The sequence below is a fragment of the Hirundo rustica genome, chromosome 22 (assembly GCF_015227805.2).
Source record: "Hirundo rustica isolate bHirRus1 chromosome 22, bHirRus1.pri.v3, whole genome shotgun sequence".
In the NCBI taxonomy this organism is placed as follows: Eukaryota; Metazoa; Chordata; class Aves; order Passeriformes; family Hirundinidae; genus Hirundo; species Hirundo rustica.
Genome location: NC_053471.1, coordinates 1,197,906 through 1,211,158, shown reverse-complemented (window position 1 = coordinate 1,211,158; position 13,253 = coordinate 1,197,906). Strand labels below are relative to the sequence as shown.

At 50.9% G+C, this 13,253-nt stretch overlaps 1 protein-coding gene across 2 annotated transcripts in view; it reads left to right on the top strand.

Annotated features, from left to right (window-relative positions):
• Positions 1–13,253, top strand: part of UBR4 (ubiquitin protein ligase E3 component n-recognin 4) — a 92,161-nt gene that overhangs the window by 69,690 nt on the left and 9,218 nt on the right. For both annotated transcript variants that reach the window (XM_040084719.2, XM_058423343.1), the window contains 13 exons: positions 30–110; positions 2,175–2,262; positions 2,648–2,775; positions 3,549–3,656; positions 4,615–4,734; positions 5,396–5,586; positions 5,937–6,110; positions 6,548–6,647; positions 7,404–7,622; positions 7,861–7,974; positions 8,859–9,001; positions 10,554–10,679; positions 11,576–11,770. In XM_040084719.2, coding sequence (XP_039940653.1) covers positions 30–110; positions 2,175–2,262; positions 2,648–2,775; positions 3,549–3,656; positions 4,615–4,734; positions 5,396–5,586; positions 5,937–6,110; positions 6,548–6,647; positions 7,404–7,622; positions 7,861–7,974; positions 8,859–9,001; positions 10,554–10,679; positions 11,576–11,770 — 1,787 coding nt within the window. The remainder of the gene's footprint in view (positions 1–29; positions 111–2,174; positions 2,263–2,647; positions 2,776–3,548; positions 3,657–4,614; positions 4,735–5,395; positions 5,587–5,936; positions 6,111–6,547; positions 6,648–7,403; positions 7,623–7,860; positions 7,975–8,858; positions 9,002–10,553; positions 10,680–11,575; positions 11,771–13,253) is intronic.

Below are 13,253 nucleotides of genomic sequence, written 5' to 3'. Positions count from 1 at the left end.
TTCTTGACTTGTTCTCCTCTCCCTTTCAGCTTTTGGTGAACAACAAGATCATCAGCCTGGATCTGCCTGTGGCTGAGGTCTACAAGAAGGTGTGGTGTCCCACAAACGAGGTGTGTGTTACCTTTGTACAGCAGCACAGAGCACCAGTCCTTCACATCAACAACAAAAAACTGGGGGAAAAAAATCAAAATCACGCCAGTCAGGATTTATTTCCTGGCATTTATTTGCTGGGTGTAACTGCTCAGCACCTCTTGGTGCTCTGTTAGGGCAGATTGTGCACGTGAGCTGTGTCCTGTGTCACTCCCCTGTGCTCCCTGGGGAGAGCTGAACGCTGTCGCTGCCTTTCAGAGCACGTCTCACACTCCATCTGCACACGAGGGTTTCGTGTGTGTGCACACAGATCGCTCTGTGCTTCGGGGATGAGCCCCAGGTGTTTATGCACAGAGCACCCAGTGGTTCTCCGTATTTGCACTTCTGCTCTCCTGTTTTTCCTTGGGATCTCACACCCTTGACAAATCCATCCTTTTTTTTGTTTGCTTTTCATAGTATGTGCTGTGTGTTTTTCACATGAAGAAATGCACTCAGCAGTCTTAAGACTCTCCATGTCCTGCTAAGCTTGCTCCAGAGATGGATGTGGTCCAGAGCAAGCTCTTCCCTTCCTTCCTTGTAGCCACTAAAATAAGCTCCCACTGAGACCATCAGGCTGGAGTTTGCCCACTATAGATAGGTTTTTAGAGGCACTTGAGATCATAAAACAAGACTGATTTGCCCAGCATTTCTTGGTCGCTCCTCATTTCCTCCTGCCTCAAATCCCTTTTAGTTTCCTGAGACCATTTGTGGGAAGAATTCAAACGAAGTGCCAGTTAGCAGCGCATGATGATAAAATGGGTCTCATTAAGCTTTATTTCAGTAACAAAGCCTTCAGTACTGCAAGATCAAGCCCAAACCTCGTGACAGTGATCATTTTTTTTAGCAAGGCACCAACTTGTAAAGGGAGGTGAGGTGCTGGTGCCAATCTGTGAGCTCTGATTTGAATTCCCATCGAGTCACAGGTGGCAGTGATGCCCTGGCGGCCCTGGGAGCAGCGAGGAGCTGTTCCCGTGGGATGCAGCTCTCCCGGGAAGCAGCTCTGCTGCTGAAAGGCAGAGTTTGCTCAGCATTCCTTGGATGAACAGCTTTCATCTGTCTTCCTTTGTGAGCACCTCCTGGAGCCGCAGCTCCCTTTCCCCGGGAGCGACAGGCGCACAAGAAACGCAACCTCAGGCCCCTTTTTGTTTCCCTTGTCTCTCAGTGGCTTTTTTTGTTCATCTGCCGTTTTACCAGGGCCCCTGTGGTGTTAATTGCTGGTCGCCAGCGTGGCCTTTGAGCAGATCTTCCCCCCGGGGCTTTCCCTGTGCTTATGTATTTGCTGTGACATTAAGCACTGCTTATTCCACATTAGGCTTAGCGCGATCCCTGACAGGTTTTCTCTTGCAAGGTCTCCTGCTCCCAAATCTGGGATTTTTCTTTTCGGCTTTTTTATTCAGACCTATGGATTAAAAATGGAAAGTTTCATGATGTGCTGTCAGTATTTCCAGCTGGAAATGCATCTGGAGAGCTGTCCCTTTCCCAGGGTAAAAGCGCAGCTTTTTGGCTGTATCGTTCCAGTGATGCACTGCCTTACTGAAAGCTCTTTAAATTTCCCTTTACTGCTCTTCCATTTGCCATCACTGCAGATTGTATCTGTTGGAAAGCTTTCATCCAATTAGCCTGCCCTGCTTCATTTCCTGTTCCCTGTGTTTCCCAGGTATGCTGTGCCATACCCTTGGAAGATGCCATTTAAAGCAGATGTTCCTCTGCAGATGAACCCATTTTCCTTGGCTGCATCTTTCACTGGTGCTTAGGGGAACCTGGAGGAGATGGGAGGAGGAAGAGACTGTTTACTGCCAGTCTGTCAATTCGTTGGCAGTGCCAGGGAAAAGCTGGGCAGACCAAGGGATGAGTTAGTGATGTTTTTTCAGGTGTTGTTTTTAATTCATCTCAGGAAGGGGAGAATGAGGGAGTGAAAGATTTCCCTGTGTTCCCATGCTCAGGTGAAACAGCTGTGGCTGGAGTGCCTGTACACACTGAAACCAGAAGCAGGCTTGTGTCCAAGTGCCCAGAGACAGAATTAATACAAAGCTCTGCTCTTGCAGGGGGAGCCCATGAGGATCATTTACCGCATGCGGGGGTTACTGGGAGACGCAACGGAGGAATTCATCGAGTCCCTCGACTCCACCACTGGTAACGCATTTGTCTGCTGAGAGCTGGGATTAGATTTGAAATCTGAGGTTTGCTGCAGAGCAACGACATTATTATCCTCACAGCAGCGAGCTTAAAGTTGATTGACGTTGCTTTTGCTGCGTTTACCTGCTTCACCTCGAGTGAAGGAGGATTTTAACAGCGCTTTAAAGCCGTGCTTCAAACGTGAGCGTTTGCTTGGCGCCGGCAGCATTCTGCCCGGCCCTTCCTCATATTCCTGCTGTTAATTCTTTTGGGGTTCAATACAACTGGAGTGACTTGAGTTGCTGGTGGATGTGTGCCGCTCTGCTCTCCGATTCTGCTTCCGCTGCGCGAGCGCGTCCCGCTGCGGCTGCTCCCGCGCTCACCAGCCGTGTCTGTCCTGCAGATGAGGAGGAGGATGAGGAGGAGGTGTATAAGATGGCAGGGGTGATGGCCCCGTGTGGAGGCCTGGAGTGCATGCTCAACAGACTGACTGGCATCAAGGACTTCAAACAGGGCCGGCACCTCTTAACCGTGAGTCTCCCTTCGGCTCTGGGGTCGGGAGTTCCGGGGTGGAAAATTCCCAGACGTCCCTGAGCTTAGACAGCCACCCTCGAGCTGGAGCAGTTCTTGCCCTCTCCCATTCCTCTTGGTTAAAAATTCCTTACAGAACTTCAAATGTGTGGAACCTGAGGAGCTGGTAAGAATAAATCCTGTCTTGCTGGAGGGATTGTTTTCTGCCTTGGCCTTACCTGAAAACCAGAGCTGTGCTAATATATATATGTGACCGTGGCATGCAAAGCAATAACACGGAGACAAGAGGTCTGCAGGTGCAGAGCTGCTCCCCAAGAGCGAGCCCTGCCTGTTTATTATCTTACATTTTTATACATTTATGGGTCTGGTTGTGGATTGGCTTCTGGGGTTACTACCCTTCCAACCCACTGGCCAGACTAGCTGTCAATTATAATATTTTCAGGCTAGAAGTATGTAAACAAAGGACAGGGAATGAAAACAAAAGGTTTTCATTCCCATGTGGGAGAAAAGCGAAATCCTGCTCCTAATATTGTGCAGAAACTGAAGAAACTGACTCCATCTTATGAACAAGTAGAAGGCTTTAAAAAAACTCAGAAAAACCAGGGTGACACATATATATATATGTATATGTGTGTGTAAAAACCTGGGGTGTACTGTGCCCCAGAAGTCTGGAGCTCAGATGTACTATTGTATTAAACTATTCCTTCAGTTTCAGCACAATCCCCTCCTCATTGTGACGGTAGCACAGAGGATCCCTTTGCTGTATTTTGTAGGTGCTGTTAAAACTCTTCAGTTACTGTGTGAAGGTGAAAATAAACCGGCAGCAGCTGGTCAAGCCGGAGATGAACACTTTGAATGTCATGCTGGGGACTCTCAACTTGGTAAGGACGACCTGGACTTCCACAAGTGGTGTCTTTCCATGGATTCCAGGGAATTTAAGCTGCTTTTGACTGCCCTGCTGCCTTGTGACAGCTACAGGAGATGGGAAATGTTGCAGTGCTGGCGCTGCAAATTATCCTTTGGACATTGCTTGTCTGTTATGGACGGGAGTGTGGGGGGCAATTAAACCAGCTGGTGTTCCAGTGCCTCTTCCCACCTCAAACCAGTGACTGCTGCTGTTCCAGTGCCTCTTCCCACCTCAAACCAGTGACTGCTGCTGTTCCAGTGCCTCTTCCCACCTCAAACCAGTGACTGCTGGTGTTCCAGTGCCTCTTCCCACCTCAAACCAGTGACTACTGGTATTCCAGTGCCTCTTCCCACCTCAAACCAGTGACTGCTGGTGTTCCAGTGCCTCTTCCCACCTCAAACCAGTGACTGCTGGTGTTCCAGTGCCTCTTCCCACCTCAAACCAGTGACTGCTGGTGTTCCAGTGCCTCTTCCCACCTCAAACCAGTGACTACTGGTATTCCAGTGCCTCTTCCCACCTCAAACCAGTGACTGCTGGTGTTCCAGTGCCTCTTCCCACCTCAAACCAGTGACTGCTGGTGTTCCAGTGCCTCTTCCCACCTCAAACCAGTGACTGCTGGTGTTCAGGGACTGCTCCCACCTCAGCCCAGCTCCTGCTGCAGTTGCCCTGAGCTCTCCCACCTCAAACCAGCTCCTGCTGCAGTTCCCCTGAGCTCTCCCACCTCAGCCCAGCTCCTGCAGTTGCCCTGAGCTCTCCCACTTCAGCCCAGCTCCTGCTGCAGTTCCCCTGAGCTCTCCCACCTCAGCCCAGCTCCTGCTGCAGTTCCCCTGAGCTCTCTCACCTCAGCCCAGCTCCTGCTGCAGTTCCCCTGAGCTCTCCCACCTCAGCCCAGCTCCTGCTGCAGTTCCCCTGAGCTCTCCCATCTCTTGCAGGCTCTGGTGGCCGAGCAGGAGAGCAAGGACAGCGGGGGAGCAGCGGTGGCAGAGCAGGTGCTCAGCATCATGGAGATCATCCTGGACGAATCCAACGCGGAACCTCTGAGCGAGGACAAGGTGAGTGCCCACGGCTCATTCCCTGGGATTCAGGGCTGGAGCCGCCCTGCTGCCGGGGGTGCAGGGCAGTGCTGCTGGGGCCTGACCCTCCTTACACTCCTGGCAGGTCTTGGCAGGCCTTGGGGAAGGGCTCGAGGAGGGCCCTGAACCAAAAGCACTGCCAGGCTGCGTCAGGATGAGTCCTGCGTGGTTGGGTGAGGGTTGTTACAAAGCACTGCTTGGATCCTTTCCTTTTTCCTTCCTGCTTTGGGCCACAGGCCAGGGAGAGACAAGAAAAGACACAGCTTGGCCTTGTTTTTTGGAGTGTTGTTATATGTGTTGAAAGCATGATTGATTTTCCAGCTAATTGAGAATAAAACTGCATCTCAGCTAGACTGAGAACAAGAAGAGCTCCTCGCTCGTCTTTTGAAGCTGTGGGTGGACAGGGATCTGGTGTGCTTTGGGTTGGAATTATTAAACTTCTGACTGGAAAACGCTTTAACGTTAGATGGAATAAGGGAGGTGTCAGCTCGAGGGCTTGGTGCAGCCATTCCACGAGAACGGCAACGAGGCTGGCCTTTATTTTTCCCCTTCACAACTGCAGTAAACCCCCAACTCCCAGAGTGAGAATTTTCTTACCGATTAACTCCCTCATCTAAATCCCGCTGCTCTTCCTTCCCAGGGCAACCTCCTCCTCACGGGGGACAAGGACCAGCTGGTGATGCTGCTGGACCAGATCAACAGCACCTTTGTGCGCTCCAACCTGAGCGTGCTGCAGGGGCTGCTGCGCATCATCCCCTACCTGTCCTTCGGGGAGATGGAGAAGATGCAGATCCTGGTGGATCGCTTCAAGCCCTACTGTAACTTCGATAAGTACGTTGGCACAGCTCAGCTGAAAGCGCCTGAAATCCCTGGTGCTCGCACGTCTCTGCCTTTATTTCCTCGCTGATGCCCCTCCGGTGTCGTGCCAGGCTTCGGCTTCGTTTCCTCTTTCACTTCTAAGCAATTTTTGAGAGAAATATGTGAGCTCTAGCTCGAGGAGTAGGTGTTCAGAGAGTATTTTGAGGTGATAAATAGGTGCTCACAGAGTATTTTGAGGTGATAAATAAGTGCTCAGAGAGTATTTTTGGGGCCTGAGCAGCTTTTCTGACTCTCTGAGCTGGGGCAGGTGCATCCCTCAGGGAGAATTACAGGCAGAGTTACCATTTCTTCTCTTTGTTCAGGTACGATGAGGAGCACAGCGGAGATGATAAAGTTTTCCTGGATTGTTTCTGTAAAATAGCAGCAGGAATAAAGAACAACAGCAACGGCCATCAGCTGAAGGATCTCATCCTGCAGAAGGGGATCACGCAGAATGCCCTGGATTACATGAAGAAGCACATTCCCAGTGCAAAGAAGTAAGAGCCACTGTTCATTGTGTGTGGGGAATGTGTGTGACTGTCCTGGACATCCTCCTCATCCCATCACTGCAATCTCCCAGGAAATCCAAGGTGCCCCTTCAGGGCTGTGATGCAGAGGTCTGGTGAGGCAGTGCACGTACAGGGATGAGCTAAAACACCTGAAATCTTCCCATCCAAGCCGATTCCTTGGATATCTCAACCCTTGTGTTTCCTGCCTGCTCCCTGCACAGCAACAGAGTTTTTGCTGCTTTTGGCCAACTCATGAGCACAAATCCCCAGGCTCAGAGCTGGCGCTGTGCAAGGGGGAGTGTGACTGTCCCTTCATTGAGGAGCTGATGATGAGGGACGCCAGGGAGGGAGTGCTCCCTGCAGCCTGGAGCCCTGCCGCTGGCTGGGACACCCCCCTCAGCTGCTGCCTTTTGTTTTCCGTGCAGTTTGGATGCAGATGTTTGGAAGAAGTTTTTATCTCGACCTGCGCTTCCTTTTATCCTGCGCCTGCTCCGAGGCCTCGCAACGCAGCACCCTGCAACACAGGTGAGGCCAGGGGGGACCTGCCTGCACCGTCACTCTGCTCCGGGGCTGGAGCTGAGGGTTAATTCCTCAAAGAGTTGGTCCTACACTGATTTTTGTTGGGTTTTGTTTTGTCATCCTCATATTGGAACAGTTTTGCTCGCGGGTTTTCTCTGCTGGAAGGTTTTGTTTCTAGTCTGAGGGGAATTCTGTGCAGGGGATAAAGCAGAGAGAAAATCCAGTTCTCCTGAGCTTACCTGTTCTAGGAATGTGAAAGCCTGTTGGGAATCTCAGAGCTGAGGTAGTCCCTGGGCACGTTCTGCCTTTGCAGAGCATCCTCTGAGTTCTGTGTGTTGCGTGACAAGATTGGGAACGTGACTTTGTGGTTTGTCTTGATGCCTTGAGCCTCTGCTGGGCAGCTTCTGCAAAAGTCAGAGATTCTGACTTCAGTGTTCCCTCCTGCTGTGTGGCGTGAGATTGACACCAATGTGAAGACAAGCCAGTTATTGATAAGCTCCTCAGGACGTGATTGTTGGTGTTTGAAGGCATCAATATCTTATCACAAAATAAATGTTTTATCCAACATCCCCACCTGAGCTGCTGGTAATGAACCAGTGGAGAGGCAAATTGTCCCAGCTTCACACACAGTTTTTAGGGCCCAGGAGCTTTAAAAAAAGCAAGGAACACTTGTTGCAGCTCAGTGCCCAGCTGTCCTGGTGGGATTAGAGGGGACAGTCACTGTCCCAAGCCCCTTCTCCTGAGCTGTTCTCACCCCCACAGGTGCTAATAGGAACAGACTCCATCACCAACCTGCACAAACTGGAGCAGGTGTCGAGTGACGAAGGGATTGGGACGTTGGCAGAGAACCTCCTGGAGGCACTGAGGGAGCACCCCGAGGTGAACAAGAAGATCGACGCCGCGCGGAAGGAGACGCGCGCTGAGAAGAAGAGGATGGCCATGGCCATGAGGCAGAAGGCCCTGGGCACCCTGGGCATGACGGTAATGCCTGGGTGCTCTTGCTTCAGGGGCTTTTCTTCCTGCCTTGCTCAAGCTGCCTCAGCAGGAAGTGTGTGGAGTGATTTATTGGTGGATACCGCAGAGCTGCAGCCCCTGCTGTGCCTGGTGCTGCGGGAGGGAACACGGCTGCTGGGAGATGGGATGGGCATTCCGGTGCCAGTGGTGGCCATGGTGTGGCTTGTCATTCTTTTTAACCTGCTTGAGCTTTTCTCTCTTGCAGACAAATGAGAAGGGCCAGGTGGTGACCAAGACTGCGCTGCTTAAACAGATGGAGGAGCTGATAGAGGAACCAGGATTGACCTGCTGCATCTGCCGGGAGGGATACAAGTTCCAGGTACTGGGAGCTAAAAGTTCTGGGTACTGGGAGCTAAAATATCCAAGTAATGGGAGCTAAAAGATCCGAATAATGGGAGCTAAAATATCCAAGTAATGGGAGCTAAAAGATCCGAATAATGGGAGCTAAAAGTTCTGGGTAATGGGAGCTAAAATATCTGGGTAATGGGAGCTAAAAGTTCTGGGTAGTGGTAGCTAAAACTTCTGGGTACTGGGAGCTAAAAGATCCAAGTAATGGGAGCTAAAAGTTCCAGGTACTGGGAGCTAAAAGATACGAGTAATGGGAGCTAAAAGTTCCAGGTACTGGGAGCTAAAAGATACGAGTAATGGGACCTAAAAGTTCTGGGTAGTGGGAGCTAAAAGTTCTGGGTAATGGGAGCTAAAAGCTCCAGGTATTGGGAACTAAAAGTTCTGGGTAGTGGGAGCTAAAAGATCTGGGTAATGGGAGCTAAAATTTTTGGACAGTGGGAGCTAAAAGTTCTGGGTACTAGGAGCTAAAAGCTCTGGGTAATGGGTGCTAAAAGTTCCAGGTATTGGGAGCTAAAAGCTCCAGGTAATGGTGAAGGGAGACTGAAGTTGCAGGTGAATGGAGATTGAAGTTCCAGATGAAGGGAGGTGCATTTTCAGAGCCCTCTCAGCTCCTGAGGGGACTTGCACAAGTGCTGGCGGTGAAAAATCTGGAAATCTCAGGCTTGGTTCTTGAGATCAGTAACTCCGGAGGTGGCCGGGAAGCCGAAACGCGTTTTCAATGCGAGCTGGGAAAACACAGGCTCAGTTTAAATTTGAGGTGGGGACTGGGAGCGCTTCAGTGCGGCGTGGAAGGAGCGGGAGATGTGTTCTGCCGCAGAGCTGAGAGCCTGCTGAGCCAGCTGTGTGTCCTTGCAGCCCACCAAGGTGCTGGGGATTTACACCTTCACCAAGCGCGTGGCGCTGGAGGAGTTTGAGAACAAACCCCGCAAGCAGCAGGGCTACAGCACCGTGTCCCACTTCAACATCGTGCACTACGACTGCCACCTGGCAGCTGTCAGGTACGTGCTGCCCGCAGCCTGGGTTTCTGGGCTTTTCTGGGCTTTTCCAGGCCATTCCAGGCCTTTCCCAGGCCTTTCCCAGGCCTTTCTCATGCCTTTCCCAGGCCTTTCCCAGGCCTTTCCCAGGCCTTTCCAGGCCTTTCCAGGTGCTGTGGGATCATGGGTGGGCTGGGTTGATCACTGTGCAGCCTCTCTCAGGATCCACCTTGCAGCTCGTTTCCACACCCAAACAAATGTTTCCAAACAAGGAAAAGGGCTTTCAGTTTCACCCCTGACTTTTAAGAGAACTTCTGTGTTTCCTTCAGCGTGGTTGGGTCTTTGGGATGTTTCTCAGAACCCGTGGCTGTTTCTATTGGGCAGCAAGCCAAAAAACCCTCCTAAAACATTAAATATACTTAAAAAGGAGCGCAGAGGTGCTCAGGGCTTTTTGGGGTGCCTTAGCCAGGTGTAAGGGCTTCCCTGCACCCGAGCACGGCTTCTGGGTTTGGTTTTGTGTAGTTTGTTATTTTCTCATCTCTTAAAACCTTTTGATTTTTGAAAACACACCTAATGAGCCACCTCACAAATCAGTGTGAGCCGTTCTGAGAAGTGCTGGACAGCCTCAGAGCTGGATTCACCTTCCTGAGGTTCGTTCCACACTGGCCTCGTGTGAGATCGGATCAGGTGTGCTTTAAAACACTGCTGGACTCTGCCAGCACCGAGAGGAGCTGTGGAATTGTCATTTTGGGGGTGTTTTCTCAAACAAAAGGAAACCTGAATTGTCATTTTGGGGGTGTTTTCTCAAACAAAAGGAAACCTGAATTGTCATTTTTGGGATGTTTCCTCAGACAAAAAGAAACCTGAGTTGTCATTTTGGGGATGCTTCCTCAGAAAAGAAAAATGAATTGTCATTTTGGGGATGTTTCCTCAGACAAAAAGAAACCTGAATTGTCATTTTGGGGATGTTTCCTCAGACAAAAGGAAACCTGAATTGTCCTTTTTGGGATGTTTCCTCAGACAAAAAGAAACCTGAGTTGTCATTTTGGGGATGTTTCCTCAGACAAAAGGAACCTCAATTGTCATTTTGGGGATGTTTCCTCAGAAAAGAAAAATGAATTGTCATTTTTGGGGATGTTTCCTCAGACAAAAGGAAACCTGAATTGTCCTTTTTGGGATGTTTTCCTCAAACAAAAAGAAACCTGAATTGTCTTTTTTGGGATGTTTCCTCAGAAAAGAAACCTGAATTGTCCTTTCTGAGATGTTTCCTCAGACAAAAGGAACCCTGAATTGTCCTTTTTGGGGATGTTTCCTCAGAAAAGAAAAATGAATTGTCATTTTGGAGATGTTTCCTCAGACAAAAGGAACCCTGAATTGTCCTTGTCCATTTTGGAGATGTTTCCTCAGACAAAAGGAAATCTGAATTGTCATTTTGGGATCTTTCCTTAGACAGAAGGAACCCTGAATTGTCCTTGTCCTTTTGGGGATGTTTCCTCAGACAAAAGGAGCCCTGAATTGGTTTTTTTGGCATGTTTCCTCAGACCAAAAGGTTTCTCGCTGTGCTCTCTCCGTGCAGGCTCGCTCGGGGCCGCGAGGAGTGGGAGAGCGCCGCCCTGCAAAACGCCAACACCAAGTGCAACGGGCTGCTGCCAGTGTGGGGGCCCCACGTGCCCGAGTCTGCTTTCGCCACGTGCTTGGCACGGTGAGTTCAGGCGCTCGTGCCCCGCGTCCGGGCGCGTCCGGGCGAGTCGCACCCCGGGCTCGGGGCTGCGCCCTGGGGAGACGGAGCCATTTCGGCTTCTGCCAGCAAGAGTGGATCTCCTAAAAAAGGGCAGGTGTCTGTGTGCTCCTGGGCTTCAGGGGAAGAGTTTCAGAGCCTCCTTAGCCCCCGGTCACTGCTGAAGATGCAGTGTTGATTCATTTGTGGCCCAGTGAGCCCCTACCGTACAAAAAACCCCTTTTGAGGCCAGGGGATTCCCTGGTGTGGATTTCCAGACTTCTCTTGGATGGTTCTGAGGTGCTTGAGCACCTGTCTGGAGCTGATGGAGGTGCTGTTTGATTCTGGTTCCCCTTGTGCTGGGTTTGTAATGTCCCATTAGAAGCTTTGAACCCGACAGGAGGTGGGTGTAGATCAGATCTTGGGGAGAAAGTCTTCCCTGTGAAGGGCTGTGCACTGCCCAAAATGCCTGGAGAATTTATGGATGCTCCATCCCTGGAAGTGTCCAGGGCCAGGTTGGACAGGGCTTGGAACAACCTGGGATAGTGGAGGGTGTCCCTGTCCATGGCAGAGGTGGGACTGGGGGATCTTTAATCCTCCCAAACCGTTCTGTTACACCCTGGAAGCATTTCAGCCAGGCAGCTGCATCCCAGCTCCTGCATGGGGAAACAGCATTGATGAGTGGAGAGAGATCTGCAGATGGAATTGGATTTGCTGGGGTGAGCTGAAGGCCTCCCTTTGGGGAGGTTAATCCAAGGTAGCAGGCCCTGCCTTTGTGCAGGCTGCTCCTCCTTTAGAGCTTCTCCTGTTCCGTCCTCGCCGTGATCCTGGGCCGAGCTGTGGCAGGAGGAGCTGAGTGAAGGCTCCCTGCTGTTTTCCAGACACAACACGTACCTCCAGGAGTGCACGGGCCAGAGGGAGCCCACCTACCAGCTCAACGTGCACGACATCAAGCTGCTGTTCCTGCGCTTCGCCATGGAGCAGTCGTTCAGCGTGGACACGGGCGGCGGCGGCCGCGAGAGCAACATCCACCTCATCCCCTACATCATCCACACCGTGCTCTACGTGCTCAACACGTCAGTGCCGCCCCTCCCTGCCCTCCCCCGTGCCCCGTGCTCTGGGCAGAGACGGGGAATCGCCCCCGGGCTCGGGTCGCACGTCCTGAGCTGGGTTTTGTCGAGGGTTTTTACGGTGTTGGGAGTGAAGCCTGGGCACGCCGGGTAGCAGGGGAAGTGTTGAGTAAGAAGCAGTTGGGAGTTAGCTTCTCTTTCCATTCTAGATGTAATTATTACCTCTGGGGTTATTACATTAAAGAAACTCTGCCAGCTTCATTTTCTCCTGAGCAGGCAGAAGAGGCGCTGCGATGAAGTAATTGTTAGTTGGAAAGTTAACCCTGATAACATTCCATTCAGTGTTCAAACAACACAGTTTTATTTCCAGATTTGACATCCCAGAGGAGGGTTCAGGTCCATCAGATTTTTCCTGATATTTTTAATTATTTGGGGGGGGTTACCGTTCTTATTTTTTGCCAACAAACAGCAGTGCTCTGGCACTGTGCTGAGGCTGTGTGGCCACATCCATAGGCGCCCAGAAGCTTTGGAATAATGAGCTGGTTCTGATCCTGCAAAAATCCCTGTTTGAGGAGTTAGATATTAGTAAGTAATACTAATTAGATGAGGGTATAAATATTAAAATAACACACCAAGGTCACTCCAAATGCAGTGCAGTGAAATCCCTCTCACTTTCCCCCCTGGAACTAATCAAGGTTTTGGCTGTAATACAATTTGTCCTTTGTTTTTAATATCTATCTCCAGATCCCTGTGCTATTGTTCTCCCAGTCCTTTGGGAGACAAATAAATGGGAACTATTTGTTTCATCTTGTTAGGCTGCTGTTGGCACCCCAGAGCCCAGAACCCGCTGGGCAGATGTGGAAAAAAGCTTTCTGTACTTCCCAGACAGAATTTTTAATATTAAATGGAGAAAATAAAGAGCTGCTGCTTGGCTCCCAGCTGCGTATTTCAGCAGATGAAAAGGTCACACAGCCCTGACAGCTTCATCTGCTGCTTGGTGCCTGCTAGGGAGAGTTTATCTCACTTAAAAATCAAGGGTCTGGCCTGGCTGGCAGCCTCTGCCTGGTGCAGTAGAGCCACAGATGTGGCAAAGGGTGATGCAACTTCCCAAAGTCTCCAGCGGTGTCAGGACTCCTGGGACACTGGAGATCTGGAGGAAAAAGATAAACTATTTATATAAGCTTGCAGTGAAGCCCAGTGTCTTTGGGGTTTGATTTTGGCCTGTATCTTCCCAGGGGTTGCTTTTGCAGTAGAGGAGTTGTGTGAATGGGTCCAGGTGTGGCTGCAGGAGCTGCAGTGGCTGTGTGGTGTCCCATGGGAGATGGCACCACTCCAGGGCCTGGCCTGGCTCCATCTTCCTCTCAGAGAAAGGAAAAACACCTCTGCAGTGGTGTTATCTTCCACTGGGGCAGCGGCAGCTGCCTGGCAAACCTCTAGTGCCACCCACAGCTCCAAGGAAAACGTGTTTGTTTCACTGGGAGCAAATCCT